Source organism: Arvicanthis niloticus, chromosome 3 (genome assembly GCF_011762505.2).
Source record: "Arvicanthis niloticus isolate mArvNil1 chromosome 3, mArvNil1.pat.X, whole genome shotgun sequence".
Lineage (NCBI taxonomy): Eukaryota > Metazoa > Chordata > Mammalia > Rodentia > Muridae > Arvicanthis > Arvicanthis niloticus.
Genome location: NC_047660.1, coordinates 41,897,530 through 41,911,124, shown reverse-complemented (window position 1 = coordinate 41,911,124; position 13,595 = coordinate 41,897,530). Strand labels below are relative to the sequence as shown.

Sequence of the window (13,595 nt, the reverse complement as noted above, 5' to 3'; positions counted from 1 at the left end):
CTCAGCTGGAGGATGGACGTGTAGCCTCCCTTGAAGCAGGCCATGGTCTTCTAAGTCCTGCCAGCCAACAGGATTCTTAGTACAGAGGTGTCACTGCCACATGTGGCCATCCCTTTTTCTATTACCCTTTCCCTGTCTAGACATGACAACACAAGAGGCCACCCTGGACACAGGGAGGATAGGGACCTGCTGAAGGAGAATCCTTCTGGATGGCTCATCTTAGGAGTATAATATGAGAGAGAGAGAGAAAGAGAGAGAGAGAGGAAGAGAGAGAGAGAGAGAGAGAGAGAGAGAGAGAGAGAGAACCAAACAAACAAAACCACCAACAACAATAACAACAAAATAGCCCTTGATAAGATTCTTCCAGTTAAGATGATGTCCAACAACGGTGACGATTTCATTGCAGATCAAAGCATCAGAAATGTTGGGTTCTCTATTCTTACTGTACTGTGCTCATGTACATTATAAATTCTTACATATACTGACTTTCTCAGGATCAGAATGAGTATTGCTCTGGTAATGATAACTCTTTCTTACCCCTCTTCTCCAGTAAGGCACTAGAAGATCAGAGGTCTGCTAATAACATAACTATTGTCATTGCCATCACTGGGTTGGTGGTGTTTGCTTTTAAGTGCATTTCTTTGATGTGTGTGAGTCTTTGCCAGCATGAATGTGTGTACCACATGTGTGTAGTGCCCACAGGGGTCAGGAGAGAACATCAGCTGTTACAGATGGTTGGGAGCCAAACTGCAAGTGCTGTGAACTGAAGCCAGCACCTGCGCAGTACAGATGCAGATACTCACAGCCAACCATTGGACTGAGCCCAAGGACCCCAATGGAAGAGCTAGGGGAAGAATTGAAGGAGCTGAAGGGGATTGCAACCCCATAAGAAGGACAAGGTCAACTAACTGAACCACCCAGAGCTCACAGGAACTAAACCACCAACCAAAGAGTACACATGGAGGGATCCAGGGTTCCAGATGCATATGTAGCAGAGGATGGCCTTGTCTCACATCAGTGGGAGGGGAGGGAGGCTTGATGCCCCAGCTTAGGGAGATACTAGAGGAGTGAGGCAGGAGTGGGTCAGGTGAAGGAACACCCTCATAGAGGCAGAGGGGAAGGGGTGAAGAGGGACAGGATGGAGGGATGGTAGAGGGGTAACCAGGAAGTGGGATATCATTTGAAATTTAAATTAATAAAATGACTAATAAAAAAAGAGAGAGGCCGGGCAGTGGTGGCACACGCCTTTAATCCCAGCACTTGGGAGGCAGAGGCAGGTGGATTTCTGAGTTCAAGGCCAGCCTGGTCTACAGAGTGAGTTCCAGGACAGCCAAGGCTACACAGAGAAACCCTGTCTCAGAAAACAAAAAATAAAATAAAATAAAAAAATATAAAGAGAGAGAGGAAGATACCTGAAATCATCCCCCAGCCTCTGTACATACAAGTAGGAGCAAGCATACATAGACATGTCCATGCACACACCCACACAATTCACATACTACACACAATTCACAGCTTAAAGTCCAGCTTTTAAAAGCAAATATGAAACATAAGTGCAGAGGCTGAAGGGATGGCTCAGCAATTCGGAACACTGACTGTTCTTCTAGAGGACCCTGGCTCAATTCCCAGCACCCACATGGCTGCTCACAACTCCAGTTCCAGGGGCTCTTGCTCTTTCTTCTGGCCTTTGAGGATACCAGACACACATGTGGTACACAGACATACATGAAGGCAAAATAACCATATGGATTAAGTAAGTAAATAAATAAATGAAAAATCGAAGCAACCATAAGCCCTTTGCTTCTTCCTATTCCCTTCAAGGTGCAGGGTGTCTTCTTGTAGACAGCAAGGAGACACTTAGAGATCTCTTACTTTGATATCACACCTGTAAATACTTTTACAGGCAAATACCATACAGGTTTTCTACCAAAAAGGTCCTAGAGTGAGATCAACAACCTGGCACACTGAAGGCAGGTAGAGTCACAGCCCCCAGGACTCAGAATCTCTACTTGACAAATAACAGATGTCTCTCCCCTGAGTCCAAACAGACAGTCTAGGGTGAGTGTCCTCCCTGCCACGCATGACAGTTCTCATTACCGCCCAAATTCATCGCTCTGCCCAAGCCGGGTTGGCCGGGTAGAACCCAGGAAGCCTGCCAAAATTGAAACCAGGCATCGTTTTACAAATCAGACACCACATTCATACTAGTGTTTGTTTTATTGTCATAGACTGTTTTGATAGACTTTATAAATTGTGGTTGGTAGAGCTGAACCAGTAGGAGGGTTTTCAGAGTTCTGTGCTAGAGGGGAAATAATGCCAAGAAAACCCAGCCACAAACAAAAAAAATAAAATAAAATAAAATAAAAAGGAGGGAAAAACAAGATTACTTGTCTGACCACAATGAGCTGGGTAAACACTACTTTCTTCACGCCTATAACGTGATATTACACTCATGTCTAGCAAATGTCACTGCTGCCCAGGCTGTCTCTCCATACTGACTGCAGCTACACCTGGGTGGTTCTCTGGCTTGACTCAATCTCTCTTAGAACTAAAGTTAAGATGTAAACCTCCTTTCAGAATGCTTATCACACCCTTCCTATTTTTAGCATTGCCAAGACAAATTAGAAATCTGATTACTGTGGCAAATTACGTGGACGTCACATTAACCAATGGTTTCCATCAAAGGATAATACATTTGGCGAACTGTTCATTTGGCAAGGATAAAAGAGTACGTTCTTGGGTATAAGGAAAAGGTCTGGCCAAGTGCCTCCGGCCGCAGTTGCACCCTATGGATGTTGGTTAACTGTAATGATAAGGTTTGGGAAACATTCATCTCCTTCCTAAAGATCAGGCCTAGGAAGAGATGAAACATTTCATCTCTAGCACACACTGGTGTATTACAATAATAATGTGTATATTATACCAATATATACTGGCTTATCGTAATTAGTCATTGAGCTTTTAAAAGGATTTTATAAATTGCTAACTTTTTAATGTAAACTCCTACAGCATAGCAAAACCAAGTACAAAATTAATTAAATACAGTACAATTCCTCTGGAGAACCATAATTATCTGTTAATATTAAAAGCCACCCTCTCTCTCTTCCACCTCCCCACCCCCTCTCTCTCCCTATCCCTCTTCCCTCCTTCCCCACCTCTCTTCCTCTCAAAGGCAGTGTTTCATTATGTAGCTCATACTAATCTCAAACTCACAATCCCTCTGCCTCAGTTTGGGATTCCAGACATGAGCCACACCTGGTAACCTTGTGTTTTTTATACAAACCGTTGATTCTTGTCTGGTCTTGGTCCTAGTTTGCCAGTTTCTGAATCTGAACCCAGACCCTCACCCACAATAAACACACATTCCACTACTAAGGTTCATCCCCAGACCAAGAAAGGCTGTAACTTTTTAAAAAATGGTAAAATTATTTTCAACTAATCCTAGCTGTGTTAACTTATTTAAAATAATTGTATACTGTATTAAATTATATATACATATAATCACACAGGCAGATAAATAGCTGTCATAAGCAACATGCCTTCTTGTACTTGCTACGATAACATCTATTTTACTGATTCTACGGCACTCAGTTTTAGTGAATCATCTCTGAAATTAAGATGCAAGTAGATGCACTGTGTGACTCTGTGACTCTGTGTGACTATTTTAGTCAGTGTATTGTCTTGGTGATGAGACACAATAAAGTAAGCTGAAAAGCTGTGGTATCTTAAATCTAATAAAATACAACAGTAATTCGAAATGTTATATTTACCTTAAAAGTATTACACCTTAGTCTTTCTACCTGTACTTTCAGCTGACACACTTTTAGAGCTATGCTATCCCTCTGAAAAGCTGAACCAAAACGGATTGTACCAGTTAATTAGTAAATCTGAACAAATCCAAGGCTCAATGGCTTTGAGAAGGCCGGGGTTCACTCTGAGAGGATGAGGATCTGGAAGCTGCGAGGGCAAGCGCATGGGGGTTCACAGACAGACACATGACACTGAGCACTGGACTCCTACTGGTGGAGTCAGTAAGTACATTAGTTCTGGGGCAGCAGAATTCCCAGAAGGCTCAGGAAACCCTGACAGGCAGGTATGTTTCTCTCAGCTGCAGCTGTTGACACAGTAGTCACCAGTCTTCTCCATTCCCATCTCTCTTGTTACCCAGCTCTCCCAGAAAATAAGAAAGGAGACACCCAATTTCCACCTCACCCATCACTACAGCTCCTGCCCTAGATGCTTCCCTCTCACCACACTGCTGGGAATTGGTTCTAATGCTTTGTCTTATTTCAGCTCCCAAAAGCTGCACTTCCAGGCCTGAGGGTCCTTGTCCTCAGCTGGCTTCAACTGATAATAAAGAATTGCTGTACAGCAATGGCTGGGCAGAGAGATGGGGCAGGACTTTTAGATTGTCTGGGCAAGGGACTGAGAGGGGGCAGGAGAAAGACAGAGAATAGCCACGATGGAGAAGCAGAAAGATGAAACTTAAAGGCCTACCAGCATGCAAGAATCTGAGAATCCCTAGGGGCCACTTTTCCGATTGGGTCTGGGGAAGCAGAGATGAAATATAGATTCTAAAAGATGTTAACTCAGGAATGACAGAGGGGAATGTTTGCTAGTCATGGAGAGGTTTAGAAGTCCTCAGCCATTGAGCTAGTCAAGGCATAGCAAAATTAGCTGCCGTGTGTGTGTGTGTGTGTGTGTGTGTGTGTGTGTGTGTCTTTCATTCATGAATCCTGTAAGATTTTGGGCAGGTGCAGTGTAAACATGACACCTCCTCCTCCCTCAGGAGCCAAAGTGGTTTAAAAATTTACACTACACCACACCTGACAGCAAAAGGCCAATTACACTACCTGGCTCCTTGTAGGAGCCCAGACTACTGGTGTACAACATGGGATCCTACAGAAGCCAATGGGAAAGAGCTACCAGAAAGTCCTGGAACCTAGAGCATGGTTTTTAGATCAAGGATTCAAACTAACAATGTGATCGCCTACTAACTGTAGTCACTCGGCTTCTCCTTCCAGATATGCTATCAGATCTCTCCTCTTAAAAGCAAAGAAAGAAATTGACTACCACTGACTTTGAAAGAATTCTTAAGACAGCCTGATTAGCTCTTTTACAAATTAGTAAAGGAACAGCGTTAACAGTGTTAACAGCACTTCAGGAGCCTGAGCCTTCAGTTACTGTAGAGTCAGCAGACTCTATGATGTCAGTGTGAACTTACCTTTTGCACGGCCCCTTGAAAGGCTTCTTTAACTCTCCTGCATGAGTCTGGTAGTGCTTCTGTGTCTTCACTCTCCAGAGTCGAGTCCTGCAAACCTGTGTTTTCATGGAGTCTCAGAATTCTATAGAAGCAGTGAGTGCTGTCTTCTGATATTCTGTTAGGATCCATCTAAGAGGGGAAAGTATAGCAAAGGGGTTATGGTTAATGAAGTGTGACTTGATAACAAAAGGGATGTGCTTAGAGTTTTCTATCCCCCATTGGTTGGTAATTAATGAAATTATCCTCAATCCAGCCATGGTGGTACACACCTTTAATCCCAGTATACGGAAGGCAGAAGCAGGCCAGTTTCTGTGAGTGAGAAGCTAGCCTGGTCTACAAAGTGAGTTCTAGGGCAGACAGAGCAGTTACACAAAGAAACATTTTCTTGGAAAAAAAACATATATATACACACAATTTTATCTTAATATATATTAAAACATCTTTCTGGTGTATTTAAGTATGTATGCATACATGTGTGAATGGGTCTGAGCACCTGTACATGACATGTGATGCACAGGAGTGTGTTCCACTCTCAACTTTTAATTTTTTGATATGGGGTATTTCATTGAACATGGAGCTCACCTATTGGCCAGACTGGCAGCCAGCAAGACCTCAGGATCCTCCTGTCTCCATTTCCCATCGCAAGGATTTGAGTAGCAAGTACTTTATTGATGGATCAATCTCCCCTGCACTGGACACACTGACTTCTAATTCATTTTGATGTGTAGCTCACAATCACCCCTGATACATGATGCCATGGATTCTTAACAACAAAAAATGTATGTGTGTAATTTACAGAGAATGAACTTCTTCATGGACAGAAGAGGTATCACAGACATCATATGTGACCCAAGCAGGCAGGGGAACACTCATTAAGCTAGATTCATGCTTCATAGTTATAATCTACTTGAGAAGCTAAAGCAGAAGGATCAGTGTTTGAAGACAGCCTGGGCTACATAGTGATTTCCAGGCCAGCCTTAGCTACCATGTAAGACCCTGTCTCATAAACAAGAATAAGACACATGCAATATGATAGAGAAAACCACATGGAGATGAAGCCCACTTGAAGAACCAAAGCATGAAGCCTGTATAGATCAGGCAAAATTAGCATAATCTTTAGCTGCATTCCCATTGACCTTCTTCCTTAGTCTATGAGTATTCAGATGAGTGAAAGAAGGGAGTGAGAAACCCATCTGCACCGCAAGCAAAACCGGAAGCCACTAGTAACTTCTCTTTCTGATGAGTACTATGTAACTTCTCTTTCTGATGAATACTATGTAACTTCTCTTTCTGATGAGTACTATGTAACCAGCACTCCTCACCTGGACCCTTACAAATATGTAAGAGATAGTTTATTTCTGACTGGGCTTTGGTTATTATAAACTTTGTGTTTGGTCTAGTTTTTATCTACTAATATGTAGATGCTTGTGAAATACTTTGACTTTTGGAAGAAAGAGGACAAGTCAAATTCAGCTGGGTGATAGTGGCACAGGCCTTTAGTCCAAGCATTCAGGAGGAAAGGGAAATATGTAAGAGTGACATCTGTCATCACTCTAAGGTGGAGAGGCTACTAATTCAGGGTACATGGGCAAGTGCTAGGAAATGCTAAAATATAAGCATTGTCTTACCCAAACACATCCCCATGAAGTTACTAGCTTGAACACCAGGTTTTAAAAAGATGTTCCACTCAGCACCTGTGTGTGCTGTTCTAGAAGCTTGTCTTCTATTCCCCAAGCTCTCTCAAGGTTTTTCAGTGGCTTCCATCACCATAGAAAAGGGACTGTGACTGTGCTTGTTGGGTTTTGTTTTGTTTTGATTTTTCAAGAGAGGATTTCTCTGTGTAGCCATTGCTGTCCTGGAACTGGCTTTATATAAACCAGGCAAGCCTTAAACTCAGAGATCTGCCTGCCTTTCCCTCCTGAGTGCATGGACTAAAGGCCTGTGCCACTATCACTCAGCTGAATTTGACTTGTCCTCTTCCTTCCAAAAGTCAAAGTATTTCATAAGCATCTACATATTAGTAGATAAAAACTAGACCAAACACAAAGTTTATAATAACCAAAGCCCAGTCAGAAATAAACTATCTCTTTCCCCGATTTAATTAAAACACTCAGAAAGATGTATGCCATTATTAACCAATCCTTGGGAACAAACTAAAAGGTACTCTCTCTATACACACATAGACACGTTTTATTATTCTAGTCATGCAAATAGAAGGATCATCTAAGTCTGGAGAGAAGGCTCAGCAGTTAAGAGCTCTGACTGCACTTTCAGTTCCTGGCACCCACACAGCAGTGCAAACTGTTTATTCCAGAGAATAACACCCTCACACAGACATATGTGCAGGCAAAACAACAATGCACATAATAAAAATAATTTTTAAATTTTCATATATTTTCACACACACATACACACACACACACACACACACACGCGCGCACACACTTGTTGCCTGTAACTCCAGCTCCAAGAGATCTGATCCCTAGTGTGGTCACATATGCACACAGACACATACACACATATAAATAAAAAATAAACATTAAAGCTCTAAGATATATGAGGATAATCTGCAAGCATAGGTGAGGTCATACCATGAAAGAAAATGACTTGTAATGCACGTTTATTTCCTGTATTTTCTTTACAATAATGAGTACAAATCAGAGAGTGTGAATTTTCACTGAAGGGCAGCTGTCAATCATAGCTGAGTTCAGACCTCAGAAAAAGCTGAATTCTGCAATGGCTTGCTACCAGACAAGAGCTGAGCTGAAGAGACCATGTGGCATTAAGAAATGCCTAGAGACCCTAAACAAGGTTCATTAAACTTGCATCCTTACAAACAAATTAAAGCTATCTAACAGAAGCAGCAGGCTCCAACTCTGTCAATATTCAGGGTGCAGCTAGTCACCAACATGGGTTTGTGGGAGCTGCATATTAACTGGAACCAAGGTCACGTTTTCTGTTTTGAACTCTGAGAAATAATTCTTTAAAGTGTTAAATAAAGAAATACATATAGCTATTCTGTTATTAACATGAATGCAAATCCCCTCCACCCCACTCCAAGATTCACTAATCATTACCACAGTGCTGCATCATCTAACAACAGTACGTGATTTGGAACAAATAAAAAAAAATAGTGGAATAAAACCTAAAATGAAAATGGCAGTGACCAACTCTCATTTGGATCCCTCAGTCAATTTTATCACATGCCTGAGTTAGATTCAATTATTGAATCTTTCTTCAAATACTTAAAAAATATATATGTGAGAGCCACTATTCACATCTCCATAATGTTTAAGACCCCATCGATTACTGTGGGGGAAAAAAGAAAGAAATAATGATTACTCGGCAAAAATTAACTTTGTCCACTTCTTTGTTTTCTTAAGCATCATAAGTTAGAAATCTGCTTTGTATCTCTAACTGGATGTGTTTCCTCCTTCAGGTGTCCAGGAAGGAAGGGGGTGTGAGAGGTACGGGGGGTAAATGCACAGGTAACCGAGGATGTCTGTGGAAGGAAAGCAGGACAAAGTATAAGGTTGGTGGGCGAGACTCACAGAGTGGGAAGTGACCGAATGCACGTAGCTCCCGCCCAGCAGCATACTCTGGGGTACGAGGCAGTCTAGCACTTCCACGGTTGAAAACCTGTACCATGTTAACTACTATACACTTATTTGCATAATAGTAAATTAGAAATGGGAAAGATGTGTAGGGTGGCAAATCATTTGAAAGACCCTTTCAGTCCATTTTGTATGTCAGGTCCTGTGTTAGATACTGGGGTTGGTGGGTAGGGACTGAACAAACAAGCTGTCTCTGTCTTCCTGGAAGACATATCAACTCAAATTCCACAAAAGAGCATAGCAAACTTAGTTACCATGAGTCACACCTACACATGAACCTGAAAACACTAAATCTTGAGTTATCTGATTGTAAAAGGAAGACTGGGGCTGGGGAAGCATTTGTCTGCCATACTGGAGGCCCTGGGTTCCATCTCCAGTACCACACACACAAATACACTGGGGACTTTGAAAATGCATCTATCCCTATCGAATGATGTAGTGGCTATGAAATAAACGTGTGTGTGTGTGTGTGTGTGTGTGTGTGTGTGTGTGTGTGTGTGTGTGTGTGTGTGTGAAAGAGAGAGAGAGAGAGAGAGAGAGAGAGAGAGAGAGAGAGAGAGAGAGAACTTCCTTGAAACCAATCATTTGTAGGGTTAAACAAGCAGGATGCTTGACATTTGGGCTGCTTCCTTATCAGTTTTTCAAACAAGCTGCCTGCCCACCTCAACATCAGATCTGCAGTAGTGACTGGCTGAGGTCCTAGGTGAAAAGAAGCCACAGGCTGCTATCTGCCATGTGCACAGGGAGAGGGAGGGGGGAGCTCAAAAGTCAAACAAAGTTTCAGCTTTCTGAGCTCACCTTACCCCTTACCTAAACTTGAAACTTGAGTATAGTTCTCTCTCTCTCTCTCTCTCTCTGTCTCTCTAACACACACACCACACATATTCACCACATACATCATCATATACATGCACATCACACACACCAAACACACACATATACAACAAGCATACACACAGCACACCACACCAAACACACACACACACACTTTACAAGGCTTTTTTTTTTTTTTTTTTTTTTTTTTTTTTGTCTTTGAAAACCATAGTATGAATACTATGTAGTAAATACATAGCACAAACCACAGGGCAACCCTTTGGCAGGCCTGGTGGGAAAAAAAGCAATCTACACCAGATCTTGACCTTTTTTTTTTTTTTTTTAATGTAGACATACATAGGCAATCTGAAACACCCAGAATGCTTTTGCATTGGTTTTGGTTTTAATTTTGGTTTTGTTTGTTTGTTGGTTGGTTGGTTGGTTAGTTGTTTTAATCCAGACTGGCCTGAAACTTCCAATTCTTCTGCTTCAGAGAATTCATATTATCTCTGTCCTGTATCTTTAAACTATAATAAATCTGGTTTGCTTTCTTAAAATAAAGTGTAAATACGTTCTCTTTCAGTGTATGATTTCATTCTCATTCAAATGCATTCAGAAATTCCAAATATTTCATCCAGAACTTAAAAACTTAATACAACTTTAAAAGAAAATATATTCAACACCAATATCTAAGTACAAAAGAAGGTTTTTCATAATATATAAAAGTGAAAGGGACTGTAGACTGAACCCTTGTGTACCCAAAACCTATCCTCAACAACTATCCACCAACAGCAAAAATCCTTGCTTCATGCATAAGCTATGATCTCCCAACGCCTGCACACAGTCGTTTTGGAACATTTTCTAAACATCATAGCATGTCATGAGCAAGGGATTCTGGATGTATCTCTAAGAGATTAGAAGTCCCTTAGATGTCAAATGCAAATACCACACTCAGTGAGATGCAGTCAGAATACTCAAACATTTTTCCTAATACTACTCTGGTGATGGCGACAACCTTTTAAAAATGTAGTGACAGATCCGGGTTCAGAATAATGACTAAAATTATTTTAAGTTAAGTCTCAGTGAGACTCAATCCTTGTAGTGTGACCAGGGACTAGAGGTACAGTCAGTGTACTTGGTAGAGTATTTGCCTAATGCATTCAGTCCCAAGCACCACACCACATAAATGAGGCATAGTGAGGCATAGCTAAAACCGTAGTCTTGGAGGTGTGATATTCTTGGCTATATGACAAACCTGAGTCAGCCTGCACTATGTGAGACCCTAGCTAGGAAGAAAGAGATGGGGGAGGGGAAGAAGAGAGGGGGAGGGGGAGGAGGAGGGACAGAGAGGACAAACAATTGTATCCAGGATTCTGAGGGCATTAAATTCTCCAAAAGAAAATCATCTGGCTATCTCATGTGTTTACACTGGGAAAAGTTTGTTTTACATAATTCTTAAGCCATCAACTATAGTGTGATAGAAAGTGACCACGCCATTAGGGTGACAGACATCTCATGCCACCCTACCACCATAGATTTCCCTCAGAAAAATTAAACAAGAGCCCAGCTAGTGACTCCTTCCTTCACAGCCATACCAAGGGTTCCTGGTAAGCTAAGAGCCCCTAGAACATGCTCACCTCATCCTTCTTTTTAAGTTCAATGCTCACGTCATCATTAGTGCTGGGAAAAGATGTTATGACCCTAACAGGTTAAAAACAAGACACTGGGAACTACTGTGTATCTTCTGGCCTAAAGTCTCTTTGCAAAGAATTTTAATAGGCTTTCATTGGAAGCATACACTATCCCCTGGCACCACACACATAAAGACATGGGGACTGCATATAGAGTGTCCTTAAGTCAATCACAAAGCATTTAATAGTGGCATAAACTATGCAGTCTCTCCAGACACATCCATTAAAATGCCAGATGGCAGAAAACAACAAATAAGCCACTCTTCATTGATCCCTATGTACCCCAATGAAGGGGGAGTGTTTACTCACATTCATACAGATTTGTGTGATTCATATTGAGAGCAAACCACTCAAGCTTTGTCTGAGGAAGAAAAATCTCTACAGGTACCAAATGTGATTATGAACACGGGGACACTAGTTTTAGAAGTACTGGTTTATGGTCTGTCTATTTTTGCATTAGTGGGTAACCACAGCAGTAGTGCCAAATGCAAACCAGTAGATCTGAAGGCTTAAGAAAGCCTGTGCTCCAATGTACAGTTCAGGACTTTGGCACATGTCAAAAACCTATACGGTCCAAGCAATGACACATTTTAATGCATCCAGTCTGGTTTAGTAATCACCTTTTATTCTGGAAACAAACAAAGTCCAAACCCAACTTTCTTTTCCCATAAAAATATGCACAGTCAGCCCCCCACTTCCTCTGAGAAAGAATTCATAGCACCAGACGAGAGTATTTGAATGAATCCAACCAACTGGACTGCAATTTCCAAGAAAACACAAGAGCACAAACCACCAAAAGGCATAATATTACAAATTTACCCCTTCCTCTCTCTGCCATCTCCCCACGCTTCTGAATCTTTAGCATGGAGCTTCCTTCTCTCTTCAAAGGTTGGTTACTGGCTAGATTGTAGTCAGGCGTTACTATCACACACACACACACACACACACACACACACACACACACACACACACACAGGCACCTTCCTTCCTCCACCCACCTCATAGGCAGGCACAGTGGGGCTCTCCCTTCACCCTTCAGAACCTGAGTTCCAGAGGAGCAACAGAGCCCCAGCACTGAGACCTGAGAGCGGGCTACTCATCCCTAGTTGTTCCTAAGACTACTGACACCCTCTCTTTGTGGTCCCAGAGTGCAAGGAAAGCAAGGCAGCCACATGTTAGTTAGTGACATTGGGAAACTTAGATGCACCGAGTAAAAGTTCTCACTTTCCCTACTTTCCCTAAGTGAGTTAAAGTTGGTTCTTAACTCCAGGTGAGAAATTCAAGGTAGGGAGAAAGCGAGCGATCACTTGAGGCACAAGAGGGGAGTGGCCAATGCTGTATCTTGGGGGGAAATTCAAACCCATCCTCAGCCAGAACCAGAGGAGCTCAGCTTCTGCACGCTGCGCTGAAGGGAGAAGGCGCAGACGAGCATGGCTGGAGGCCCCAAGTTCCCTTCCTTGGAGAATCTCTTTCCCTTCCAGAATAAGAGAGATCCTAGGAGCCCAGCCCTAGGGCCAGACTCAGTTTCCCCGGCAGAGAATCGGGCAGGGAAGTCAACCACTCACCTGCGCTCGAAAGTACAAGAACAGAGCGATGCTGCAGACCACCTGGCCCAGTCCCAGTCCCAGGAGGGCCAGGAACATGGAGCGGGAGGCCGCGGGGGGCGGCGGCGGAGCCGGAGCAGAAGGCGCGGGGTGCAGCGGACCCTCATGTGGGGTGCCGGGGCAGCCGCCCATCTCCTCCGAGCCGCGCAGGTACTTGCCGTAGTCTCTGCTGGCCCGGCGCATGGCGCGGCGCCCGAACTTCGGGCGCCCTGCTCCGCGATCGCTCTCTCCCTTCCTCAGCCTCCCACCTCCGAGCAGACTCCCGGCCAGGCGGCCCCCGCCCCGACCGGTTCACCGAGGTCCTGGCAGTGGCTCCCCGGGACGCGGGAGAGATGGCAGGGTACCCTAAGCAGTCCTAACTCTTATAAACCTCGTGGAGAGGGCTGGCCTCCGGAGCCAATCAGCCTCCAGTAGGGTGCCTCTCTCACTCCCACTTCAGCCCTCCTTCCTTTCCTTCGCCCTCCCCCTCTTCCTCACTCTCACCAACCCGCCTCCTCCCTCCCCATCAGGGCCCTCTGAGGTGGAGGCTGTGGGTTGGGTCCAGTGGTTGGTTCCTGGCTCTTGGCTGGCCCCCCATCCTTTGCATCTCTGGGCCTCAGTTTCCTCTGTG

General features: G+C 43.5%; 1 protein-coding gene across 1 annotated transcript in view; it reads right to left on the bottom strand.

The window, feature by feature from the left end:
* Tnfsf11 (TNF superfamily member 11) overlaps nt 1–13,347 on the bottom strand; it is a 30,415-nt gene extending 17,068 nt beyond the window's left edge. Inside the window, exons 1-2 of the mRNA XM_034498718.2 lie at nt 12,947–13,347; nt 5,225–5,392 (exon numbers count right to left, since the gene is read on the bottom strand). Of these exons, the coding sequence (XP_034354609.1) occupies nt 5,225–5,392; nt 12,947–13,168 (390 nt within the window). The 5' untranslated portion in view covers nt 13,169–13,347. The remainder of the gene's footprint in view (nt 1–5,224; nt 5,393–12,946) is intronic.
* Between the last annotated feature and the right edge of the window lie 248 nt (nt 13,348–13,595).